We start from the raw sequence: 25,175 nt of genomic DNA, 5'->3' as shown, positions 1-25,175 counted from the left end.
CTCATCCGGTGGCGGCAGGCGGCTGGCCTCCTTTTATCTCGTATCCCCCGAAAAAACCGCGGTGAAATTAAAAAACTGACGGGTAATAACTCGTCTCGTCCCCGTCCCCGTCCCGGTGACGAATAAACGTGCAACGCCGTCGTCGCAGCGCGGGAAATTTTATTTTATAAAAAAGGAGGACTAAACAAGTGAAAAAATAAAAGCTCTTCGCCTCCTAGATTTTGCATCTCGCTCGCGTTTCTTTACTAGTTTTGTCTTCGCTGCGTTCGATCAGTCTCATGTCGTCGTCGTCCTCCTCCTCCTCGCAAGAAGAAGCGGAGGGCGGCGTGGGACGGCTGGGCGAGTATCCACTCGTCGGAGAGCCGGCGGCCGCGCGCATGAGGCCCGGCAATGGCAACTGGCCGGAGCCGTTCGTGGAAGCACTCGCCGTTCAGGTCGCGACAAATGCAGCTGCGGAGAATGGCCGCCTCCGCGCCGGACCGGCACTTGTCTCCGTCTTCCAGGTCGGTTTCTCTGGCTTTTCCCTCATTTTTCGTCGTTCTAAGTATTCGTTCTCGTTTTTGTTCTCGTTGCGTGTGTTCCGCGCATTTTTGAGATCTTATTGGTTGTTTTGGCTGCTCACTGTGTGTTGGTCTTGTTCTATTGATGCTTTTGTGACTGTTGTGCTGGTTTCTTTTTGTGGAAGTCGGTGTTTAGGAATCGCGGAAGGACTTTGATAGTGGTTTCTTGTACGCGGCAATTTTGTGTCTATCTGGTTCGAAATTTTTGGACTGGAGAACGGAGAGCTATCTGGTTTCTCCTTCTTCGATTTTAGTCTAGGATTTGAATTGTCTGTTTTCTGTGATCGATCTTCTCTTATTCGGTTATTTTGGATTCCTAAATGACCGTTTCACTCCTTACTTTCTTATCGGCAAGCTCAAAGTTTGACGAGTAAATTGAAAGTAACGGTCTGCTTCGCTGTTCCTGCGTTTCTAACTGATATCTTGATTCACACATAGGAGTGCTTACTAGAGCGCTGTTGTATTTGTTTGCCTAATTTATCTCATCTTGCTTTTAGTTGATTCGATTATATCGGATACCTGAATGACGGTCTAACTTCTTCCACTCTACTTCTGGCATCGGAAAACAAATTGTCATCATGTTTTTGATTTTCAAGAATTAAGCGCGAAGAACGGAGGTTCCGCGTTCTTAGTGGAGATTTATGATTGCATTGCAGATGTAAGAGCAGTTTAGCTGAGAGCTTTAAAAAAAAAATTTATAAGCAGCAGAGAGATCTCATTGAAATTAACGGTTTCGTTGTAATTTGAGTTTTAGTTTGTCTTTCTAGTTTAATTCAATCAAGTCATAATACAGCATTTTAATCTTGATTTCTCCTCGTAATTTCTTCAGCTCAAGCCCCTGTAAATTCTTCTCAACCTTTCCACCTGTAGCAAGCATCTTCCTGTATTTATTCGAATTTTTAGTCAAAAATTTTCTTTGGCATTTGAGTTTTAGTTTGTCTTTCTAGTTTAATTCAATCAAGTCATAATACAGCATTTTAATCTTGATTTCTCCTCGTAATTTCTTCAGCTCAAGCCCCTGTAAATTCTTCTCAACCTTTCCACTGTAGCAAGCATCATCCTGTATTTATTCGAATTTTTAGTCAAAAAATTTCTTTGGCTCGATTCTGCCAGGGAGGATCTCTTGTCAACAGCCGGACGATTTCACTCCCACCTTTTCCGTAATTTTAGAATCTCCCATTGTACAAATTCTCTTTTCTGTAAAGGAAATTTTCCAATGAAGAAATGAATCTCCTTCTTTGCCCCATAGACGGTCTCAGATCGCCTGTTTCCGGTACAGATGCCGACATGACGACGAAAACGGCGAGTGCGGAATATACTGCGTTTTTTTCTTTCATTGGCTTGTTTCAGTCAAATTTGTGTATCTTTTTCTTATTTTCTCATAGCGGTTCTTTTCATTGTCTGGTGTTTATTTCCTTGTTTCTTGGCTTTTGAGGGTTTTCCCTCCTGAGCGCTTGTGAGACATGTGATGGTGTTTACTCTTTCTCATCGCTTTTTTGCCTCCTCGAGTCTTTGATGCGGCTTTGACTCTGTACTGTTTAAGCGTAAGCCCCTTTTTTCCAGGTATCTCTGCTGCTGCTCTCTTACATTAAAACGTACAAAAGAGCCCCATAACCCTTCGTACTTTTGAGTTGAATTTCCTCGCATGTCCTTTTCCTTACCTCTGTCAATCAGAGGACTCGCTACCCGCATACATTAGCAACTCTATTTAAGTGGGTTACCTCACTTATTGCTGTTTCATTTTCTTCTGTTCCTCCTTCACGCCTTTGGCGATGAGAACGACACAAATTTTTATGGTTTTGTTTGTATTACAAAACTGTGTACGTCAGTAGTCTTGGAGAACTGGCTTTTACTGGATTTCCTTCTGATTATACGTACTCTAGGTTTTAAAAGCAGACTGTTGGATTTTGTTGGGCGAGCCAATCTGTTTTCTACGGAGAAAGTTTCAAAGCATTTGATTCTCTTTGTTTTTTCTCGCTTACCGGGGTTTGCTTTGTAATAACTACCCTAGCATGCTTTCAAGAATCTGTTTTGGGTCAAGCCATTTCTTCAAACCTTTTTAACTGCAGAACTTTTATTCTCGTTCTTGTGTTTGTTGAGTAAGTGAAGGTTCCTACTTCACACCAGGCTGCTACTACAACTTTAACGAGAGAGACGAACCCTGGGTTGTCGCAGCAGAAAAGTTGCTTTCTCAACCTGAGTTTCTCCAGTTGGTGAAAGGAGTCTACTTCTTTTCATGTGTTTTCACTATCTTTGACCGTTTTAAGTATGCATTACCGTCTCACGAAATGTTTGCACGGTTGCTTATTTTGGTAGTAAATATTTATCAGGTTTCTCTGTCTGGTTAACTTCTCAATGATATCAATTGCTATCAGTCTCTACGAGAAATCCTTGCTGCAGATGATTTTCTTGGATTTAAAGATCAAGCTATCATACTTTTTAGTATCTGTTTTAAGAAATTAAAGCTGGCAGACCAACATTTTAACCGAAACATAAGCAAAAGTATCCCAGTATCACAAAATTTTCATGTGCTTGCTCTTGTATCTAGTGCATAGGTACTCTTAACTAGTAGCTGCGAGAACCCTCAAGATTACTTTACATTTCTGTCTGTTTGCTACAAATTACATTATCCGTTGCAATATGTGTAGCGAGCGAATATGGAAGGCCTTTTTCAGTTGGTTTTTCCCTTTTTGGCAAGTGATTTTTTTCTGTGGTTGATAGACCCCCAAGATGAAGTAATTTTGCTATTGTGGATCTCAAATTTCTCTTAGTTTCTTCTTATGCTGAATGCACTAGATTTCTGTTTATTTCACCTTAGTCTGGGTGCATTTGTCATGTGAATCAGTTTCGACTAAATGGTATGTGTTTGGTTATATGTATGGTTAACATGAAGCATTTAACTTTCAATCCAGATGCTACTAGGCTTCTTGCAACGAACTAAATTAGACTTTTAGTAACAAAAAGATTCATCCCTAGTAGTGCTGGGGCAAACTGAAAACATGATTGATGGTGTAAAATGCAACAGAATCATACAAGTACCATACTTCAAATTATTTTTTGCTTTGATCTTTGAATTGGATATCATAAAATGCTATTTATGATGAGAAACCTGAAAAACAATTTCTCCTTGATTGCTACTTAAACATTAGATCAACGGACCAGTATAAGACAATAGAAAGGTGGAATTATGAACAACATAGTTAAGTAAACAATAGCGTACTATTAGTTTAGATTAAGACTCAGAACACTGGACACATGTCTTAGCTGTACTGCAAATTTATCCAATGAACAGAAAAATAATAGGAATCGTGAGTTGCAAAATGCTGAAAATGGCTTACTTATCCTTTGTCGGGACCTGGCGCAGTTCCGACAAGGGTACAAATGAATCTATCGAATGCAGTGAATGAATTGCATTCATCTGAATCCCAGTCCTAGGTTAGAGTTCAGACGCGTCTTCTTCCTTAGTGATCTGATTCTTCTCTGTCGTCCATTTTCTTTAAATAATAGGAATCGTATAGACAAATGCTGAAAGGGAGCATATTATCAGAATCTGTAAGTGTCTTCTACTGGAAATAATATGAGCGAGATATAGAGCAGACATTGTTTCTTTAATCCATGATTTGTCTCGTTACAGATGCTTTAGTATCTACGGCATTGTTTTCTTTCTCTTTGCTTTTAACCTCATTTCATTAGCCTAAAAAGCTTCCTGTAGTGCAGCTCATGTGCTTTTGTAACGTGTTTAGACATTCTTATGCACGAAAGGAAGACAAACGTTCGAGCAGAAAGTAGTAGAGGAAGTTCCCATGTAAAAGTTGTCCCCCAGACATTGAAGCATGACAACACTGCTTCCACATAAAATATTGGGGCTTTCGGTACATTCAATGAACCAGTTTCTAGTAAGCATGTTCATGAACAAGAGAATGGGAATCCTACGTGACCTATTTAGTAGAGTTCAGGTATTAGGCTTTAGTTTCTCTTGCCTCCGATGACAAAATTACAACTTTCCTTCCCACTTAACACGATAAAGAATCAGAAACTCTTCCACGGTTCTTCTGAAAAGTCGAAAAATACGAGAAGAATATAGTGGAAAAGAACTCGACACGATTCATCCACCACATTATTTGACCGGTGCTTCTCGACTTCAGAAGGTTAGCTTTCAGAGGCCCGGCCTCAATCCACTCTGGTCGGTCGGTTTGCTGTCATTCTATTGGTGCTTTCTGATCATTTACAGTTGCACTTTATCCATCCTCCTCATCCTCATCCTCATCCTGGGTTACTTCATTTCTTTTCATATCCAAAGGAGCGAGAGACAAAAGCAGTGCAGAAGCCGAAAGTAGATGCTTGCATGGAAACTTCTTGACCCTCTCTGTCGTCTCCTTCTCACTCCGACCTTTCTTGGAAATGAAAAGAGGAATACTGCTTTCTCCTCTTATCTGCGCCTCCTGTTTTCTTTCCTTTTCGCAAGACTCTTTTAACATCTTTACAGTTTCTCCTCCCTCGGTTTTTCCCTTCTGTCGTTTCCTCGCTGTCAAAAACAACAAAAGAAACAGAAAAAAGAAATACAAAGCTAGTAAGTCGTTAAAAGCCGCGTGCTCTCTTTTTGAAGATCTTGTCTCGTTTCTTTAAAAGCTCTTCGACCCATCCAGGTCTGCATACGATACATGACAAGTATTTGTACTTTCTTATCAACCCCATTGGTTGTTTCTATAAGTAATAAGGACTGAAGCAGGGAGCCATCTGACTTCGTGCGCCGTGCTGTCCCGGTTCCCACTTAGTTCCCACACTCACTCTCTCTCTCTCTCTCTCTGATGGGATGTGAGTTACTAGAGGACAAACGGACTCCAGGTACTCCACGTAACAGGGCGTGGCAGTCCCTTACCCTTTCCAGTGTCCCCCAGAGTCCAAATTCAGAAAGCAACCGGACCCACCTTTATTATATGGCTACTGTCTTTTCACATCGACAACATCAACCCAAAAAGGGTTCGAACCCATGTGGGTTCTATCCTCTTCCTTTTTACTCCTCGGTCCCATATCTTCCCCATTTCTCACATAAGACGTGTCTTGGATTCTAGTAAGCACTTAATTGGATGAGGGAGTTCTCATCTCGTTACTGGATCCACCGACCTCGACGCTCAATATTTGCCATGTTCAATGTATGCTTTGATAAGCTACATAACCTCTGTTAAACATTGTTTCTTTCTCATAAAAAAAACGAAGGCAATGCTCTCACCGACTCAGATAAGCAAACCTCATGTAAATCCAAGATAGATACTTTCGGCCTTTTCCGTCTTGAAATTTCTTGAACGCCACAGCCATCGTCGTCTTTTCTGCATCTCTTGAGGTACCGTCGCGGCTTCCCTGTGTCTTGTCTTCCGTATGACGATTTCCAGATATGCTCTCGCAGGAGTCCGGCTGGGGCGTAAAACTGTTGGCGTTCGGGTGGTTTTCTGGTTCAATATTTTGGACATATAGAGATTAGGTGTCTTTCTCTTTTTCATTTAATATTTTGGTGGCTATAGGAAGCCAACCTTCTATGGAGCACCCGCAAATAACAGTAATGAAAATACACGAATTAGTCAAACAGGAAAGATTTATACCAATTCCTCCTGCTTCAGTGGTTTCTGTTGAAGCCTTTGATTTTTGCTGGTTCTCATGTTTGATAAGTCTGTAGCCTTCCACTTTGTTGCTCCGCAGAAGATTTCATTCTATTCCATCACTTGAAATAATATAGCGTACGCCTAGAATGAATATATTTTTGGGTAGAAACCTGTAATCAAATTACGTAGCACATTTTCCACTCTTGTGCATCTTAAATAATAAAGTTCTATGTTTATTATGTTTTTTATTTTTTTTGAGCTTAGGCCTTTCTTATTCTACTGTTTTCATCTCAATGTCTGCTTATTCTTGTAGGCTTGTTTAGATTCTAACTCCCCCTTTTTCAAACGACCTTCATTCCTCTCCTAATGTTGTTCTCGTTACCTAAGAACTTCTAGGCTTTTCCTCCCATAACCCCTTGTTCAAGTTGCTCTTGTCTCGTGCCTTCATAGTATTGCCCTCTGCAACTGCCATATTATTGAATTCGTAGAGCGGCAAGGAAAATTAACTTATGCTAATGGCCCCGTGAGCATTTCCCGTGAATTCTTAGAGAGGTTTGAACCTGAAGAAAGACAAAAGACAGGCGAAACTAATGAATCAACATCAGTATCTTAAATCTTCACTTTACCTAACCCTTCTTCTCTCTCATTCTCTCTCCTTTTGGTTAAACGCCTTTCTGTCTCTGTGATGATTATTGACCCAAGCAGGGTCAAATAACGACAAAACAGAAGCGTAATAAAGAATTGACTGTTCATGCATTTTTTTTGGTTGATAAATCAATTTATGACATATGAAGTTCAGACTGACAAAGAGTTGTTGAGTGTTATGCCAAATATTAGATGAAAGATCATGATCAAAACATCCTCATTTTATGTGAATAGAACAACTAACAGGAATAAGAAATATCTAAATGAGAAACTATTTGTCCAGATGAGGAGGTATAAATAAAGAAAGTAACTTGCAAGCGTGAAGCCTGCATTAAAAAACAATTGAGTTGATACTCATGATGGCAATGCGGGTAAGAGTGGGATGATGTGCATTCTGAGCAAGTGGAGGAACATGACAAATTACAGAAAATATTAAACACCAAGTAGAACATGATAGAGAATGGAGAAGTATTGGATGCTCCAAACCAACGAACTTGTTATAACAAAAAAGTAACACTCAATGACATTGTTGTAGCCAATAGGAGACTTTATGTGCTATCCAGGGGCTCAAGAAGTATCGAAGTAACTTAAAAAAGAGAGATAAATTAAAATGGTGTATGTCGAAGAATTTATTTTGTGATGCAAATTCATTGTCCAAAAAAAAAAAAAAAAAAAAAAAAGGGCTAGCAATTCTTCAATCGAATGCACCATTAAGTAAGCACTCATCCTTATAAGAACGCAGGTAAACAGCATAATAAGATATAAGAGAAATTGTAAGAATTTGGCTTCATGATGTCTGTGGGTGCCTAACTTGAGAAACATAATTTGACCTAACCACTGTTTAGTTCAAGAAATTATACAGAGAAGGCAGAGACTTTGGCACAAGTAATTGTAACAAGAGAAGGTCAAATAAGTTTCTTTTTTCTTTCCTTGTTTGAATTTAGTGATAGTCTAGTCTTCATCTCTCAAAACCAACATTTGATGTTTAAACAAACTTTGTTGGGTATCTATAGACACCTGGTGAGAAACATCTGAACACAGAGTTTGGTTAGTACTGGTACATAAAGCTCTTCCTTGGAGGAAAGCATTTTCTACAAAATCCATTTCGGGAACTCGAGTGGGGCCTATCCTAAATTTTGTCATTGTATAGAAACTTAAAAAGAAAATTATGTGAAACATTTGATGGATTTTTCTTTTGATGCAAGACATGTATTGAACTGTTCTGAAATTAATTGCTACCTTACTTATCCTTCATACAAAATCTTGTACTTGATAGTTTTCAGAATCATATGTTCAAAATGAAAATTTTTCAACTGTCTAATGCCGTTAAGCTTTATTTTTCTTAAAAAGGTCTAATTAAGACAACTGTTTTATTATTATTCTCAAACAATTTTAATGATCTATTTCTTTGACAAATATGTGCTTATATATGTAAACTTTTTTAATTCTTTATTATTTCAGGTGTTAACAAAGATTCTATTTCCGTTTCCTAATCTAGTTTTTACTCTATTATCCATTTCTTTTTCATTTGCTGGCATTTTTCTGGACGACATTACTGCTCAGCTGTGAAGTTTTCAACATTTAGAAGGACTTGAAGTAATGTTAATTTTATTATTCAACCAGATCATCACCGTCATATTTTGCACGGAAGTTTTGTTTTTTTCTTAACAAGTGTGAAGTCCAGAATGAATTCCACCGAAGTCATTTGTTTCATTTGTAAGTTTTTTGAAGAATGAGGGTTTGAATTTTTCTTAATGTACTGTTGGTCACTTTTTAAATAAGATCAATATCTTAACTTCTTGCACAGTCCACAGATGATATAATGTTAATCCATGCAAACAAATCAATCTGAACATTTATTCAATTCTGTGATTCTCATTTATGGTTTCATTTAACTATACCCACAAAGAATGCTGAAAATCAATGAAATCAGTAAGATATAACAATATGAAATCAATGAGGTGCCAGAGAAGCGATCTGTCCTACTTTTTCAAAAGCTCTTTTCCCTTGCATACTGTGGTGCCTGTGAAGTTTTAACATTTATCCATGCGAGAGGCCACATTTGGTTTGAGATAAAAGAAAAGTGAGAGAGTCTTGGTTTAGAAAACCTAGTTTTCCATTTTAAACATTCTGAAATTCTTTCTTTCACCTTTTAACTAACCAAACAGAGCCACAATGTGAGAACCCTGGTCATAATAGATTACACAAAACCCTAACGGCCAATATGCTCCTAGTACTAGCAACGACCTCATGGATAAAGCTTCTTGTTCAAATGGTTATCTTACTGAATAAACATGCTATAAGTGCATTTTCTTTTTAATTTCATTACTTAATATTTTGAAACAGTGCCTCTGAGATAGTATGATTATTTGCAGATACTGTGAATTTCTGTTATTCATGTTGATGACAGTGTTTTGCATCTTCCCTTGTGAATGAATAACTCTGTAAAATTTTTCTGGGACACTCCGTTCAGAGTGGTGCTTCTCTTCAGCTGGTAAGGGAGGTGAATTCTTCCATGGTTTTCATCATTGGGCATGCAATTTTCCTAATGACTTCCTGGTGCCGGTAGGAAACACAGGAATGCTGTTTGTTTTCTATCGTGCTTCATATAACCCTCTTCTCGAAAATGGAGTCAAACAAAAATAAATAAATCAACAAGGATATTTTAAATCTGTGACTAGAGAACGTCTGGATGCTCTTACCTGAATCCCTGATGAGCAAATTCTTATTCTTTCCTGTTTTCCTCTTTGCCATCGTTCTGCTTCTCAGTCCTCTTCTCACAGTCACGAAGAAAAAGAACACCTTCCAAACTGCATTACTCTTTGACAAGGTGACACTTGTGCTGCACGTCACAAGCAGTAGTTGCTTTGTGAGACAGCTGGAGAGAAATAAGGGCACTTTTTCTGATTCAGGCAATGAGCACTTATGTTTCCTTGAATTTATGAGTAATATTGTATTATTGTACTGCTACTACCTTTAGCAGGAGTATTTTTCTTGCTGCGATTCAATTTGGATCTGCCGAATGTTGTTTGTAGTCAAACGACAAGTTATGTTGTGTTTTTCCCGCCCGCAGGTATGCTCCACTTGGCAAGCCATTTCGAGATCTGAGCTCTTGTGGGAGAAGCTGACCCGACGGATATGGGGCCGGGACCGCCGGCTTCGCCCCACATGGCGCGAGGAGTACGTCCACCGCCACCGTACATCCTACAACTTTCGTATCCAACGTGCAGTCTATACGCCGGTCGTGTTCGAACCGGCCCGGGGTCCGGCCAATAATAATGACGAGTTCTCCTGCCGCTGCCTTGCTCTCTCCCACCGTTATCTCGCCGGCGGTTTCCTTGACGGCTCCGTTCTCCTGTTTGGCCTTCCATCCGGCCGCCATGTCCGAACCTTCCGCCCACGCCGCCGCGACCGGTTCGGCCCCTTCTCTCGTGCGGTTGCTGGGATCATCCTTCACGATCCGCGCATCGTGTTCGCATCCCTCGACGGTGACATCCACGTGGCCGCGGTCCATGACCCCGGTCCGGCTGCTCGCCGAGCTCATGTTGGAAACGTGGTGAATGACGGTACCCTCGTGGACTTCACCGGCTGTAGCCGGTGGTGGGTGGGTTTGTACGCTGGGGTCCCTGGTCGGGCGTTCCACGTTTGGGACGCCCACACGGAGGAACTTGTTTTCGTAGGCGGGTCGCTGACGGACCCTGAAGCAGTTCTGGGCTGGCATCTTCTGACCGAGTTGACCGAGCGTGTGGGTCGGGTCAGGGTGTCGAGCGCGACCGACTCGGGGGTGGCTTGCACCGGGATGAAGGTGATAGCTTTCGACCTGCAGCAGCACGGGCTTCTCCTCGGCGAGGAGGAAGGGATCATCGTTGGCTCCGTCGACGTCAGCGACGACCTCTTCTTGACAATCGATAACCGCGGCATCGCCACCGTGCGTCGGGTGCGCACTTTCGAGGAGGTTTCCCGGTTCCCCGTCCGGCGCAGCCGCCGGATCCTGGGTTGCCTCAACAGCGGTTACGCGTTCGTATTCGCTGGCGGGGCGATCCGAGCGTGGGACCTGGAGGACGGAGAGCCTCTATATAGACTCAGGGAGAGAATAGGCGACGCCACTGATCTCGTTGCGGACGACGACCATGTGGCCGGTTGTTCTAGAGATACAGGGATTCATCTGTGGAATTTTTCGGCCGGTTAGTGATAGATGAAGCCGTGGGTCCAAGGGACCATGGACAAGTAGCAAGCTGCAAGCTGCAAGCCCGAAGCTGAGTAATTCTTCCTTTTCTTACTTTCTTATCAGAGTTAGTTACTAACGTGGGCAGCAAAAGGTGAGTGGGGGTTCCGCCGTTCTGGTTCAGTTTTCGTGTACAGAGGAGCGTCGTCTGGTCTGCGTCCGATGGCGGAGGTAAGCTGATGTTAAACGCCTTTCATTGTAGCTAACATGTGCAGGCGGAGATAGTCGGGGGGGGGGGGGGGGGGGGGGGGGGTGGTGGGTAGTTTCCGTGTTACCGATTATTTTCCTCTAATATGCAATTCCCGGAGAAATTAAAATTCTACAATGCCATTTATTAGTTCTGTGGACGTCATTTATTTGGCGAAGTTGTTTTATATGATTTTAGCAAGGTCATGTAGCATGCAGATGGTTGATCCTATGTCTAACTCCTAGTTGCCATTTCCTATTTACATTGATAAGCATTTAGAAGTTAATTACGGTGTTAATTTTATTTGAATATTTGATTTTTTGTTATAAACAGAACTGATTAATAATAAATGGAAATTAATAATCAATTTTATACTCTATCATACTTTTCAGATAATTTTTTAGTAAAATAAATTGTCAAATATATTACAACATCAATTGATAAATTGGTATTCAAACAAAATTTCATATGGTTTTATGAAACCTGGGTAGTCACCGAAAAGGCTGTTTAAATAAAAACTTGTTAAAATGATATGAAATGAGAAGACATTTACCATAAGATAGTAGGGACATTGTCACACTTTGTCGAACTTGTCTATGAGTCAGTTTGATCCCTTGAGCGCCATAGCAACCGCACGTTGGGTCCTAAGGTTCAACTCTCTTAGGTATATGGATGAAAGAGTATTAGTTATTTTATATATTGTTTCAATTACCATTTTTATTTTTATTTACTATGATTATGGATTAGATAAACGGGTAAGGGTAAATAAAAGGAAAATTAGTAAAAGATCTAGAATTTTTTTTTTAAATTGAAAGAAAAATATGGTATCATTTCATAATACTTAAAGACTTATAAAAACATCATATATTGATATAACAATTTTTTTTATATTAGATGAATTATGAATAAAACAAACACAATCAAATACCTTAGCATGAAGGGGAAATGATTGAAAAGTAGGAAACAAGGATGAAAAAAGAGTTCTATTACCAAGAACACTAGAAGGCGTACAATTAACAAGATAACATGATGTGAGTATTGCATAAGGCTACTAAAACAATGAAACATTTATTGATACTTGAACAAATTCTAAAAGATGTTTTTTTTACGTAACCCATTTCAATAATGTGCATAAACACAAGAAGTTTGGTGTATAATTCTTTTTCCTTTTGCTTGCAAAGAGACTAAAATTGAGTAGATAATTATTCCTTGGCATTGTCAAAACTAAAATTCTCATTTTTTTTGGGAATTGGGTTTCAAACATAACACTAAAGGATGTAAATATTTGAAGCACTTTAGAACGGTCTTTCATTAATAAGGCCAAGTAACTCGAGTATAATGAACTACAAATATTAAAAAATATTGAGAATGAGTAATATTAAGAACATGAATTGGAACCCATACATCTAAGTGGACTAGAGAGAAACAACTATGACTAGTCTTCTCTCATCTCAAAGAAAAGGCACTCTTATGGTGTGTGCTTAACTTTTAAGACTCATAAAGTAGACTAGATACAATTTTAAGATAAGGATGGCTGACTATTTTGTTGTGTTGTTGTATGAATTGTCGATTTGAGGTTGACACTATTGAAATCACTTCATTGTTTAAATGATAAGTGATCCCTTTCATGACCACCACTAATCACATGTTTGGTTTTCTTTGTGCAGTCAAGCATTTTTGTTATTTGATTAATTGATTTAAGAATTTAGGGGAAATTGTGGGACAAAGGAGGCACTAGCTAATGTTAAGGATGAAGATGGAGTGGAAAAATCTATGCTTTGAACCTAATATATTGGTTGTTTATTTATAATAGAGAAAATACATAGAATTAGAGTAAAACTAAACTACCTATGTCTCAATTACACCCAAATAGAATCTTTAAAGTTAAGTCCTAAAATAATTAAATAACTAATGCATAAATAGAAAACTAGCTTAACTAAAACACGTCTTCTATGAAACTTTCTTTATGATACTCATATTAGACTCCACCATATTAATTCTTTCACTGAAACTAATTTTTGTGAGAGTTATATAAGACAACTCAACACTTATCTCTTCAACATTCCCCCTCAAGATGGAATTGCTAAATTTAGTTTGCAAAGAAAATTTTCTTGGTGTTCAATTGCAAATTCATCATCATCTATTCTTCCCTTTTATTTGGATGTTCTTCAATATTGGTCACATAATTTTTTTGTTTTAGTATAACTTGTGAAATTCTTCATTGTAGGCTCCTTAATAGCTCTTCTTTTGTACTTTCCCCCCTCAATTAGGGATAAAAACAAACAAAGACCCAATTTAGACAAAATACATATGAGAGAAAAAAATATCACTCCCCACCAAACAACAAAATTCTGTATATCAATCAAAATGGTCTAAGGATAAAGAAAATTATTTTCAATTTCAAAGGTTGAAAAACCAAATTTTAGGATATGAGGTGGCTACTCACTATTTTAATGCTAGTTTCGAAAAAATCACCACTTGGATGAAAAATAATTTTAAAAAACTAGACTCAAATGGAATATTTGGGTGCATTCTTGTCCTTTGCATGTAGTGGATCTATCGACATTGCTCAGAAGTAAAAGAAGCAAAAACTAATTAATTTAAGAAATACAATAGGTTTCCTTGAGTAACCAGATATAATATAAAAGGGGATATGCATAGAAATATGACTAATTCATGACCAAACTCACATGAATCGGGCTCAGTTCTTTTGTTCATGCAAGGAATCCAAGAACACCAAATGATGGCTTGAATTGAGCTCACATGAAGCACTCTTCTCCAAGAAGAGGTTGCAAAACAAATCCCTTACCAATGAATTGCAAGCCAAGAATGACCAAATAATCCTTATTCACCTGGTGATATTGCAATTCTTGCTAGTGTCTTTGGTGTGGAGGAAAATATAAGTCTTTGTTGTTGTAGGATTATGATTTATAGCACCGTTGAAGAGTCGGGCATGTGAGAAGTACAATGGAAGATGGGAGTACCACTACAATTTGTCTGGAGTACTTGGTATGAGGATTTTTGAGGTTCCTCTTCTTCGATGTTCTCTCTTAAGCTACTTTGGCTTCTTCTTTTCTTCCTGAGCTAACCAAGCCAAGTAGAAAACCTTTATGCAAAAGAGTTTTACTTGACAAAAAGAGTTGGCTTCAACAAGTTGCTAAAAATTCTCCATGCGCCTCTAGGTTGGTATATATCAGATACCAAACTAAACCACAACAGTGGTAGTTTGTAAGAGCTTCTACAAAATGGCGAAGATAGAGAGGAAAAAGAACAAGGATTAGGACCAAGAGAGGAAAACAACAATGAAGAAAATAATTGCAAGCATATAGACGAAGATGCAAAGTAAAAAAAACTAAAACAAAGGAACAAGAGAGGAGAGGGAGAGATTAAAGAACAAGAAAACATTTAACTCAAAGGCACTAATATGATATTACAAAGAAATTTTAGGATTCATTGATTTATTGTAAATTAGTACATTTGCCCTCTATTTATAATAGAAAAAACACATAATTAGAGTTAGCTCATGTTCTAGTTAGACCCATATAAATCATGCATGTGCACTAAAAATTTTAAATGCTCTTGAGAGTTTATCATCTTAAAAAATGAAGAGCATATATGTCATAAGATCTCCATTAAGTTGACTTTGATGATAACAAACAATTAACAACTAATTGTAAAATTTGGATAAGTTTAATATGTAGAAAAAACCCCAAACCAATGTTTGATTGATATAGAAGCATTCAAATGACCAATTAGAAAAAGAGCCCAAGCTAGATAACACACCATTCAAATGGCTTAGCAGCAGTCATTCAATCGGGAAACACAACTTGTGGAACCTCAATATCTATGAGTATGTTAGCTAAATGGCAATTGACAAATACAATACACCTTGTTGCTTCTCATGGAGTCGAATCCCCGTAGAAGTATCAAGTGAGTCAGATAAAAAAAAAGGTTTTTTTTTTTGTACGAAGTAGGATTTTGGTGGCCCATGTACCTATTTGTTGGGGAGAGACCAATCCAATTTGAAGTTGTCGATGTTTATATTGATCGATCATAGAAATATTTTTTGGAATCATTCCAATGAAGCTTCCTTACTATCAATCTAGAAGTTATTCTTAGATACAAGGGAATGATTCAGCCTAAAGCCAAAGATTGTAGTTTTTGAACAAGCAATCTAAAAGATTCAGGAGCATCCTCCATGTTAGGTATTGTTCCTTCAAAAATCATAGTACCAAGTACTCCTAGAAGCTCTAATATGATTGGATTTATAACTAAGCATGTTTTGAAAAAGTGAGAAAAAGCTTTTGAGAAGAAACCATATAGCCCAATGTTTGAATGACCATGAGAGTTCCTTGTGTAGTAGGAGATGCAAAGGCCATTTGTTCCAATAGTATGAAGCCAACCATTTGAGTGGCCAGGAGAGAGGAAGGTCTCATTAAGGTCCTTTGATTAGATCTTCAAAAGGCCAACACAAAGAAGACTAAAAAAACTAAAAGAATCAAGCACTACCAAAAAGATTATTTGACCGGATATAGATTGTTTAGACTGATAAAAGAGAGAAGAGGCTCTTTATAAAATTGTCCACACAATTGTTTAAATTGATTGAAGAAAAGAAAAAAAAGACCTTTTTATGAAGACCCCTCGAATGGACCATATGCGTTCAAACCACCCATTATAGAAATGTTTTAGGTAAATATTTAGAGCTTCGATTCAGTTACTATAGGTCTCCAAAATCTTTAAGAGACTTGCAATTGTGATTAGTATCTCAAACCAATAATTTTGATTATTTTTAGAAATTTTCTACAGTTCGATTTGATTGATTTTTACAAAAGAATGAAGGGTCATTTTCTAAGAAAAATAAATGGTTACAAACAACTAGTTTTTTTTCACTATTTAATCAAAGTCTATTTAATAGAGTTTGTGCTCCATACTATTCACCAAACATTCCAACAATGAATCAAAAACATGATTTGTGATTCTAAAATTCAATACAAATGGTCAAAACAAAGAGGTTTTTGAAAAACTAAATAGAGAATTAAAATTTATTGGTTGCACTTAGAGAATTACTTGCTAAACTTCGTCCCATATACTTTGAAATCATTAATACTTTGAAATCATTAATCATTAATCATTAATAATTAAAAAACTCATGAACCTAGATTTCAAACTTCGTCCCATATACTTTGAACACAATGAAGTGATATACAAAGAAGGGTTGGAACTACTAGAAATCGTTGTGTCATTTTGGGTGATTGATTTTGTGTTTGCAGTACATTAATTGATGTGAAAAAGTTCAAATTAGCCATAAAATTTGATAAAACAATTCAATCCATTCTTTTTAGGTTTATCCTCGTAGGACATAACACCTTTTATAATATAACATCCTTCATTTTTTCGATAACTTTCTTGAAGTGACATGAAATGCACATATAAAAAAGGTTTTTTCTAAGCATATATTTCTATTTCAAAAAAATCTTAAGAACATATTTTCAAACACTTATATATGACCTTCCTTGAGTTCTAATGTGCTAATGTTTATTATTTCTACCACTTATTGGTTATTATTTCTTATATTATTATTATTATTTTATATTATATAGAAATTTAAGAGACTTATACATCATAAATATCTAAGTAAAACATATTAATATATGAAATAATAATAATAATAATATATGTTAATTTTGTCAATTATTTAAATAATATATCAATTATATATCCATAATTGGAAAATAAAAAAATATAAATAATTTACCCTTCCTTATTCATTTAGAAATGTTAATTATTTCTTAAATTTAATTATAATTAAACTTATTAATAATCTAAAATTTAATAATTATTAATAATAGTAATAATGATCTATTGTCAATAATGAAGGTATTAATACTTGATATTAGTATTATTATTACATATATAATGTCATTATATTAATTAGTTATTATAATCAAATTATTAATTATTATTAGAACAGAAGAAGAGCTGAAGAGCTGAGGCTGGAGGAGGGAGGACGTCTGGTTCTCATTGCCCATGGCTAGGCAACGTCGGGAGGGCAGCTCTAGTATAGATTCAATGGTGAACATAGAAACCTAGGGAAGAAAGAGAAGAAAAAGACGGAATCTGGTGCGAAATGCGGCGACGGAGGCTCGGTGATAGCTTGGACTGCGGCGGAGAATCCTAATCTCTGGTTTTCTGCCATCATGAGAGTTTCTGATCGGTCAGTCGGGTATCCGGCTGTTGTATCGCCCCAACTCTGGTCCCGACCCGCCTGACTCTCAGTTTCCAGGGTGGGTCGCTTTTTTGGAGTGATGAAATCCCGGCGAGTCGACCCGCTGAGTCTCCAACAATGTGTTTATATGCTCTCACTCCTGGATGAAAGACAGTATAACCCCCCCAAAACGCTTCTCTCTCGTCCGATGTGCGAGACGCCTCGCTTAAGTTAGCAATAATAACGATGTAGATGTTGTCTGCTAACTCTCTATAAATATATCTTTGCACTCATCCCTTCGGTCGTCGCCCTTGTAAGCAGGTAGCGAGTTTTCCAATAAATCTGAGTGAAAAGAGTTTTCTATAGTTTCTCTCTCATCCTCTCAGGTTTCATTTTAGTTTTTTTTTACCTCCGGCAAGGATTCTCAATATCGATCTTTGTTTCTTTAAGTTCGGGATTCTTCTCTAACTTACAGTCTGATATATTCTCTTTATTGTGGCTATCATTCAAAGTGCTGGGCTTTTGCGCCCTGTAGTGGCCAAAATCCATGATCAAGCGTGCTCTATGGATCAGTCTTCAGTCCATTCAGTGCCTGCGATCGAAGAAGACGACTGGGGTATCTTTTTTTTCTCGATCTTTTGTCTTTCCCTAATAAAACTAAAAGAGTGAAAAACTTTATGTTGTTATCTCATTCTGCCATGTTGAATATTGGTTTGGTTATGTTTAGAAGAAATATGACTTGAGTATTGTAATTACATGTATATTTGTTTCCGCTTGACGTGTTTCTAGTTGTCGAACTTTACTTTTATTTTTATCTGGACTTCATTTCATTTTATATTTCCATATATGGATGTAATCCTTGTTGTGAGTATTATATGGATACCGCATTTGGGAAGTTGAATACACGAATATTTGCTCAAGAAATTCTTGGTAGATGGCGAATGTTGACTTAAGGCTTTAATTCTGTTGCATTCATCTGTGATTATTATATATGCATTTTCCTCTTGATTTTGGTTTTATAAGTTATAGTGCCATCATAATGAATAACAATTAGAATATGTTTGTGTGCTTCGTGTTTCATCTAGTGGATGAATCCACCACGGCTCATTTCCTCCTTTTCTGTCTTCCATAGTCTCTTTCATCAAGAATTTATAGGATTTATTATCTGTATTTCTAATTATTCTTACTAAAGAAAGAAGCATGTCATGTGATAGATTACCTTAGAAAAGGGCTAAAAAGAGGAGCGGAAGAAGCTCAGTAAAGATTCTAGTATGACTTGAAGTAGTGATGTAGAGTGTTTGTAATGTTCCTATACCAGAACTATCTTTTTCTAGGAAATTGAATATTCATTAGATTTAAACCTCTTGTAAGCCTTTGTAGAATGAACCTTTTTCGGGTTGTTATTGTTTTTCTAATTCTTGTAATATTTTCCCCTTGTGTCCTCTGTATATTTTACTCTTTGTTGATATGTTTTTCTTAGTTTTTGCAATATAGAAAATCTGGAAAAACCTAATAAACTATTATATCATTCCTCCTTAGCAAAATCATTGCCAGCTGTTGTATTCTTGTTCAAATTGATTTTCAACATCTATCATTAAAAATTGATCTTTTCTACTGCTTGGGCATTGTTTTCACCAATGAGTTATTATGCTTCATGGATAATCTTGGGTCCTATTATGGATGTTCGATCTAGTTCATAACATACAGTTTATTGTTAAAGGAAAGGTTAATACTTTCTCTCACTGGCGGTCTCTTATTTGGGTTGGGAAGTTAGAAGGAACATGGGTCTTTTATATGTTGACAATGCCATTTAACACATTTTATGGATTCCCTTTAGGGTCTGTTTGGAACCCCTAGAAAAGAAAAGAAAAAAAGGTTTCTTTTTGGATGTCCATGGAAAATGAGAGAGAAAATAAAAGAGAAATATAGTTTCTCTTGTTTGGATACACGTGGAAAATGAAAAAGAAAAGAAAATTAGTAATATTTTAGAATTTTGATGATTAAAATTTTCTCTACCCTTTTCTATTTCTTTTCTTTTCTCTTGGAATCCCTTCAGTTTAAGATGGAAAATATTATAACTAAGAGAGAAACTTATTTTATTTTCTCTCCATGATTCTCTGCTGCCAAATAGCAGAAAATCACTTTCTTTCTCTTTTTCTTTTCTAGGGGTTCCAAACAGACCCTTAAAGTAAAACCGACACAGTTCCATCAGCTAGTGTGTTTTACGGAAATGAAATTTAGCTGACTAGATTTTGTATATAAATATTTCTTAAAAGGGTCTTTTAGTCCCAAACTAGTAATAAAAAAGGCATGATGCTGATCTCTTTGAAGTAGTGCCAAGATGCCAAGGGGATGCAGATTATTTTTACAAGACCGATAATCAGTGAGTCTATCTTTGGAGACATGAATGCCATGAAGAGTAGCCCTAGAATCAACTTCCATAGAGTCGAGTGATATATTTGGTAAACTTATAAAAAGTTTATTACGAACAGGGCATGACATCCCTTAATTTTTTTTGGATTTGCATAGGTTTGTTTCAATTTGAGTTCAGTGTATGTTAGGCCTTTTCAATCCACCACTAGACATATTATTATCTATGATGTCAAAGACTTTATTGTCATGTTTTTATTTAACCTAGAGCTTCGTCACTGTAATTCTTATCTTAAAGTATTAAGAATTCAAGTTTGCTAATGGTTCAGCTGATAACTTATCAACAGATTTTTCCAGTTGACTTGTTGCTGTGGTTTGCTTTGGCTTACTTCTCTGAGTAATCTGAGGCTTGAAAGCTTTACCTCTAGCTCATCAAAATTTTTATTCTTTATACAAAGCTATTTGCATATGTTGAGCCACTACCCTGAAAGGAAAAAAAAGTTGTTCACTTGCGAGGATGTTTGGAGAAAAATCTCTCTCATGCATCAAAACACATACATGTAACTATGTTGCATGCCAGTGTTTATTGTAAGAAAATCCGATATGGTTTAAATTAACATTTATTAAGGAAAAGTCCCACATGGATTAGTGAGTACAAAGATCTTGAGTTTATTAGTTGGGAAAGAGGTTTCCTAAGTTGGCTAGTCATTTTGGTATGTGCCTTGGACCCAACTTCACATGGTCTTAGAGTAGGTACTCATGTGTGGGACTACACCTAAACTATCCACTTGTAGAGCCACAAAAGAGGGCCTACACGTGAGGGGGAGTGTTAAGGAAGGAAAAGTCTCACATAGATTAGTGAGTACAAAGATCTTGAGTTTATTAGTTGGGAAAAAGGTTTCCTAAGTTGGCTAGTCATTTTGGGATGGGCCTTGGACCCAACTCACAACATTAAATATCTAAGTTATGTGACAATTATCTGATTTTTTTTTTTGGAAAACAACATTAAAAGGGTAACCAGGCTCTAGGTGCACTTCCAATTATTGAGTTACTGGAAACATCTTTTTGTTATAGTATTGCATGGAGGCTTTGACCTAGGTTGGGTCATGTGGGGTACCGTTCTATTAGTTAAATTATGCAATCTGTATTGTCTGATTTTCCTCTTCAGACATTGCTGAAACTGAATGTTGAGAACTATCTGAATCATTTGAGGCATTCTAGAGAACTGTTTTCTCTCTTTTGAACTTCAATGGTATTGTTATTGAAAAGGCACTCTGTTGTAGTTTCTTGATGCTACATTTGATTTAGAGGTTCTGCTGGACATGTTCTCATCCTCTTTTTCTTTAAAATTTTCTTCTTTCAGCTTTTATTGTTTTTATTACAGCTCGTCCTTTATATCCTTATGCTTATGTCTAATTTTTTTCCTTTTTACCATCCAATGAGTTTTATTGATGCTGTATTAACAGTTTATGTATTTGTAGTATTCTGTTTCTCCAAATATCACTTTAATTATTTTCTTTCTAATTTGTGCCAGATACTGATGGATTTGTAATCCCGAGCATAACAGTAGAAGAATCCGATCAAAGTAAACTGGATGAGCCAGAAGTGTTAGAGCTGAAACTTTCTTCTCCCAAGGTCAGCTTCAAGTTTTTTCTGTGGATAACTTTATCCACACGATTGTCGATAGTAAATTGCGTTAATTTCTTTTTTTCTTTTGTTTTTGGGTGTCTGAAAATTGATTATCTGCTAAGTTGCTAAGTAAACTGAAAAAGATTCGAGAGAAATATTAACTTGCCTTGAGTTATTTATTCACAACATAATATTAAAAGATAAGGTTTCTTTTTCACTTTTTTTCTTCATACTAAGCCAGTAGTGAAATTTTAGAAAATGAAATCCATATGAGAGGTTTGTCTGTCTGAAATCAATATTCCATAATTGGAACTATCCCTTTTGGAGAATTATGGACATGGAATGTTAACAAAATACTGTCAATTACCTTATTTCCTTTCACTGAATTTGTGAATCCTTATAATTCAAAAAAAAGAAAAAAGAAAAAGAAAAAAGGATTGTGGTAGTTCTTGAAGTAATGTGGAGTACCTTTTCTTTGTGATATTTGTTTGTCTCTGTTTGCTTTTGTGCTTAATGTGTGCGTTTGTCTAAGATGACACATTTGTACCTTATGAGAGGAAATTATAGGGGTATGACCAGGATTTAATTTTGAATGATAGTTTTCGGATATATATACTTCCTAATGAAAACTAGAGCCTCATATAAAAAGAAAAGTGTGAGATTGAATGGTGAGAAGAGAAGAAACAGCGGGAGACCAGAGAAGGGAAGAGAAACAAGAGAGAAATTGGAAGATTAGAGTTGGTTTCCTCCTCTCCAAATTCATACATTTTGTAGTTTAAATTTACACCAATTCACCTTTACTGAGACTTTGGTGAATATGTTTGCAAGTGTTTTGTGATGAAACATATTAAGTGGAAATAATATGATTCTACACCTAATTTTGCAAGAAACGAGAACCTACTTCAATATTTTTAGTATTTATGAAAGACTAGATTATTTGCTACATGAAAGCAACTTGATTATCATCGTAAAGCTTCACCGATCTTGCTATGAGAAACTATAATTCTTGAAGTAAGTACTTCTACCACATCATTTTGTAGACTGCATTAGCCATTACTGTTGATCTTATTGTCACATTTTGCTTTCCAATGCTTTATAACTAAGTTTCCTCAGGCTAGGGTGCAATAACCAAACGTTAACTTCCTATCATCTGGTGATCCTACCCAATTTACATTTGCAAAGCCTTCTACCGACAATGAGATTTGTACTAGAAACCTTCCCAAAAAACTATATCTGGGTTTATGAGTATCTAATAAATTAACTTCCCTACTAGTCTCCTAATTAGTTTGGATCATTGAATATATGGCTACTTTCGCCTCAGTTGGTCACTTGACATTGGGCTCCATACATGTGTCAATCAGTCTACACCCCAACATCCTTTTTGTTTCAACAAATCAAGTACATATTCTTGTCGGAATAAAATTATATTGAATCGATATTGCCCAATCTACCTGAAAACTACTTCCCAAATCCTTTGTTTGGGAGTTTTAATGTAAATAATCCTTCGTTCCGTTGATCTCATTCTTGTTAATGCCAGTTATAATGATGTTATTTACATAATTTGCCATGAGTATCAAGCTTTGAGAAGTTCACTTTACAAATATAGAATGATCAATCCTACACGTTGTAAAACCAAAGGAAATAACCACTTACATGCTTTATTCTCCCCCTCCACTACAAATCCAGGTAGTTGCATCATATATACCTCTTCTTGGAGATCCCACATTTTTATATCTAGTTGTTGAAGGGTCTAATTGTGATTGACAGCAATAGAGATAAGAATTTGTAATGAATTTAATTTAGCAATGGGAAATTATTTTTTGAATAATCTGTTATATGAGTTTGTGTAATTCCGTTTGTAATTCAGTGAGCTTTCAGCTGTTCCTCATTAGTATTTAATTGTGAAAATTCATTTACAACCAGCTACATATATTGTCAACTCCCAAGTGTCATTCTTGTACATGGATCTCATTTCTTTCTCCATGGCAATTCTCCATCTTGGATGGGTTAGAGCATGTTCCTAGGATCAGTGGATAGATACAGATGACAAGACTGAGATGAAGGAGGTGTAAATAGGGGATAATCAATGGGCAGATACAAAATGATTTATCAGATGAGAAGTGCTGACCTTATTTTGTGTACACAATCTTTCAGGTTTTCAGTGATTACCACCATTGGAACCCCTCCAAAGCTTGAGGAAACTAGTCAACTAATAAAAAAGGGTGGTATTCTATAGGAAGACTGAATTTCGATACTTTTGTTAGTAAAAGAAAGGGTTTGAGACACTTGTCTGGTAAGAGAAGATGAACAGCTCCTGTAGTTGACACCCATTCCGACGGCTGAAGAACTAATTTAATCTTCTTTGGACGAGGACACTAGGGATGTAGACAAGTGACTCTAATACCATGATGGAACCTAGAACCTCTTATTAAAAAGAAAAGTGTGAGATGCGAAGAACAGAACAGCGAGAGAAGGAAAGAGGAAGAAAAGGCAAACTGGAAGATCAAGTTGGTTTCATTGTCACCGTATTCATTGGTTTGTAGATTGAATTTACACCAAGTCACCTCTACTGGGTTTCTGTATTACAGATTCCAAATACATAAAGACACCGTGTATCCTAATCTAATAGGATTTTTTCTGATTAACACTCCCTAATCAAAATATTAGTTAGTTCTCATGGTTAATGATTGTAAACACTTTATTTATTGCATCTGCTGATTTGCTTCTATTTAGTATTGGTCACTGCAGTAAAGTGATAGCATGTAGTAGAAATGTATGAGTGGTAAATGCGATTGTCAAAGTCAATGATAAGAATGCAATGCTCTTTACATCAGTATAAGTGTACTGCCGGTAATTTTTCTCAGTTACCTAATCTATTAACTAGTTTGATTATGCACAATTTTTTTTACCTTTTAAAGGGAGTGGATAAAGGTAATATCCAATTATCCAGATAGTGTTGAGGGACAAGTTGTAAATATATGTTACTTAATCAATTGTAAGAAGAAAAGACTAGTGCCCTCTTATTCTACCTTCCACGTCTCTCATCATTTTCTATCTTCCTCTTATTCTTCTCATGCATTTTTACTTCACATGCTACTAACAATATCTTTGTCATCTTTCTGTCTCTTGTTTGTTCACTACTAACTGTTTAAATAGATGTATTTTCTTGGATCATCATTTACTTGTTCCTCTCCTTTTATTGAGCAGGTTGCCAAGGAGGAGGAAAAGATGTATCTTGGACCGCACGGAGCCCCGCCTTCTCAAGCCAAACAGCAGGAACTGAACTTCTCTGGCCGTAAGCAGCGATTGAAACAAAAACTAAAGGAAGCAGACCGGAAATCCACAGGCTCAGGCAGGGAGAATAAGGTTGAAAACCTGAGGGAGCTTGTTGGAAGCAAGACGAGTGCAGCAACCATGCCCAAGGGTTCTTCTCGTGATTGGCTGGATCCTCATTGCCGTGAGTCTCAGTTTCAAAGGTACTCCAACTGATTAAGTCTAATTAGCTTGTTCTGGCAATATACTATAATCCTTTGGTTACTGTGGTGCCAAATCGGACCATTTTCCTTCCTGTGTCTTAAAGATTATATCAGGGTTATGTATCTTTTATGTGAAGGTAGACTGGTGTTAGCTGACATCTTGAATCAATGGCTCCTTCCAAAAACCTCAAAGGCTTAGAACGAAAGCTGTGGGGTGCTTCTTGTTATTACTAATAATGAAGTAGTAATCAAAATGAACCGAGCTAAGATAAGAGATTATT

The 25,175-nt window shown here is 36.8% G+C and overlaps 2 protein-coding genes across 2 annotated transcripts; both read left to right on the top strand.

The window, feature by feature from the left end:
- The first annotated feature begins 278 nt into the window (after positions 1-278).
- LOC137966352 (transcriptional regulator STERILE APETALA-like) lies at positions 279-11,052 on the top strand. The gene is made up of 2 exons (XM_068812938.1): positions 279-503; positions 9,876-11,052. The coding sequence occupies exons 1-2, from the start codon at positions 279-281 to the stop codon at positions 10,989-10,991; spliced, it is 1,341 nt and encodes a 446-aa protein (XP_068669039.1). The 3' UTR covers positions 10,992-11,052.
- A 6,507-nt stretch (positions 11,053-17,559) lies between these two features.
- Positions 17,560-25,152, top strand: LOC137966587 (uncharacterized). Its single transcript, XM_068813260.1, has 4 exons — positions 17,560-17,740; positions 17,932-18,035; positions 21,324-21,424; positions 24,626-25,152. Exons 2-4 carry the CDS (start codon positions 17,984-17,986, stop codon positions 24,905-24,907), a joined length of 435 nt encoding a protein of 144 aa, XP_068669361.1. The 5' UTR covers positions 17,560-17,740; positions 17,932-17,983; the 3' UTR covers positions 24,908-25,152.
- The last annotated feature ends 23 nt before the right edge of the window (positions 25,153-25,175 follow it).

This window comes from Aristolochia californica, unplaced genomic scaffold (genome assembly GCF_029961685.1).
Source record: "Aristolochia californica isolate CCGP_79_NKW_82.1479 unplaced genomic scaffold, dmAriCali1.0.hap1 SCAF_5, whole genome shotgun sequence".
In the NCBI taxonomy this organism is placed as follows: domain Eukaryota; kingdom Viridiplantae; phylum Streptophyta; class Magnoliopsida; order Piperales; family Aristolochiaceae; genus Aristolochia; species Aristolochia californica.
Note: the sequence above shows the minus strand (reverse complement) of the source record. Positions and strands in the feature narration are given on the sequence as shown.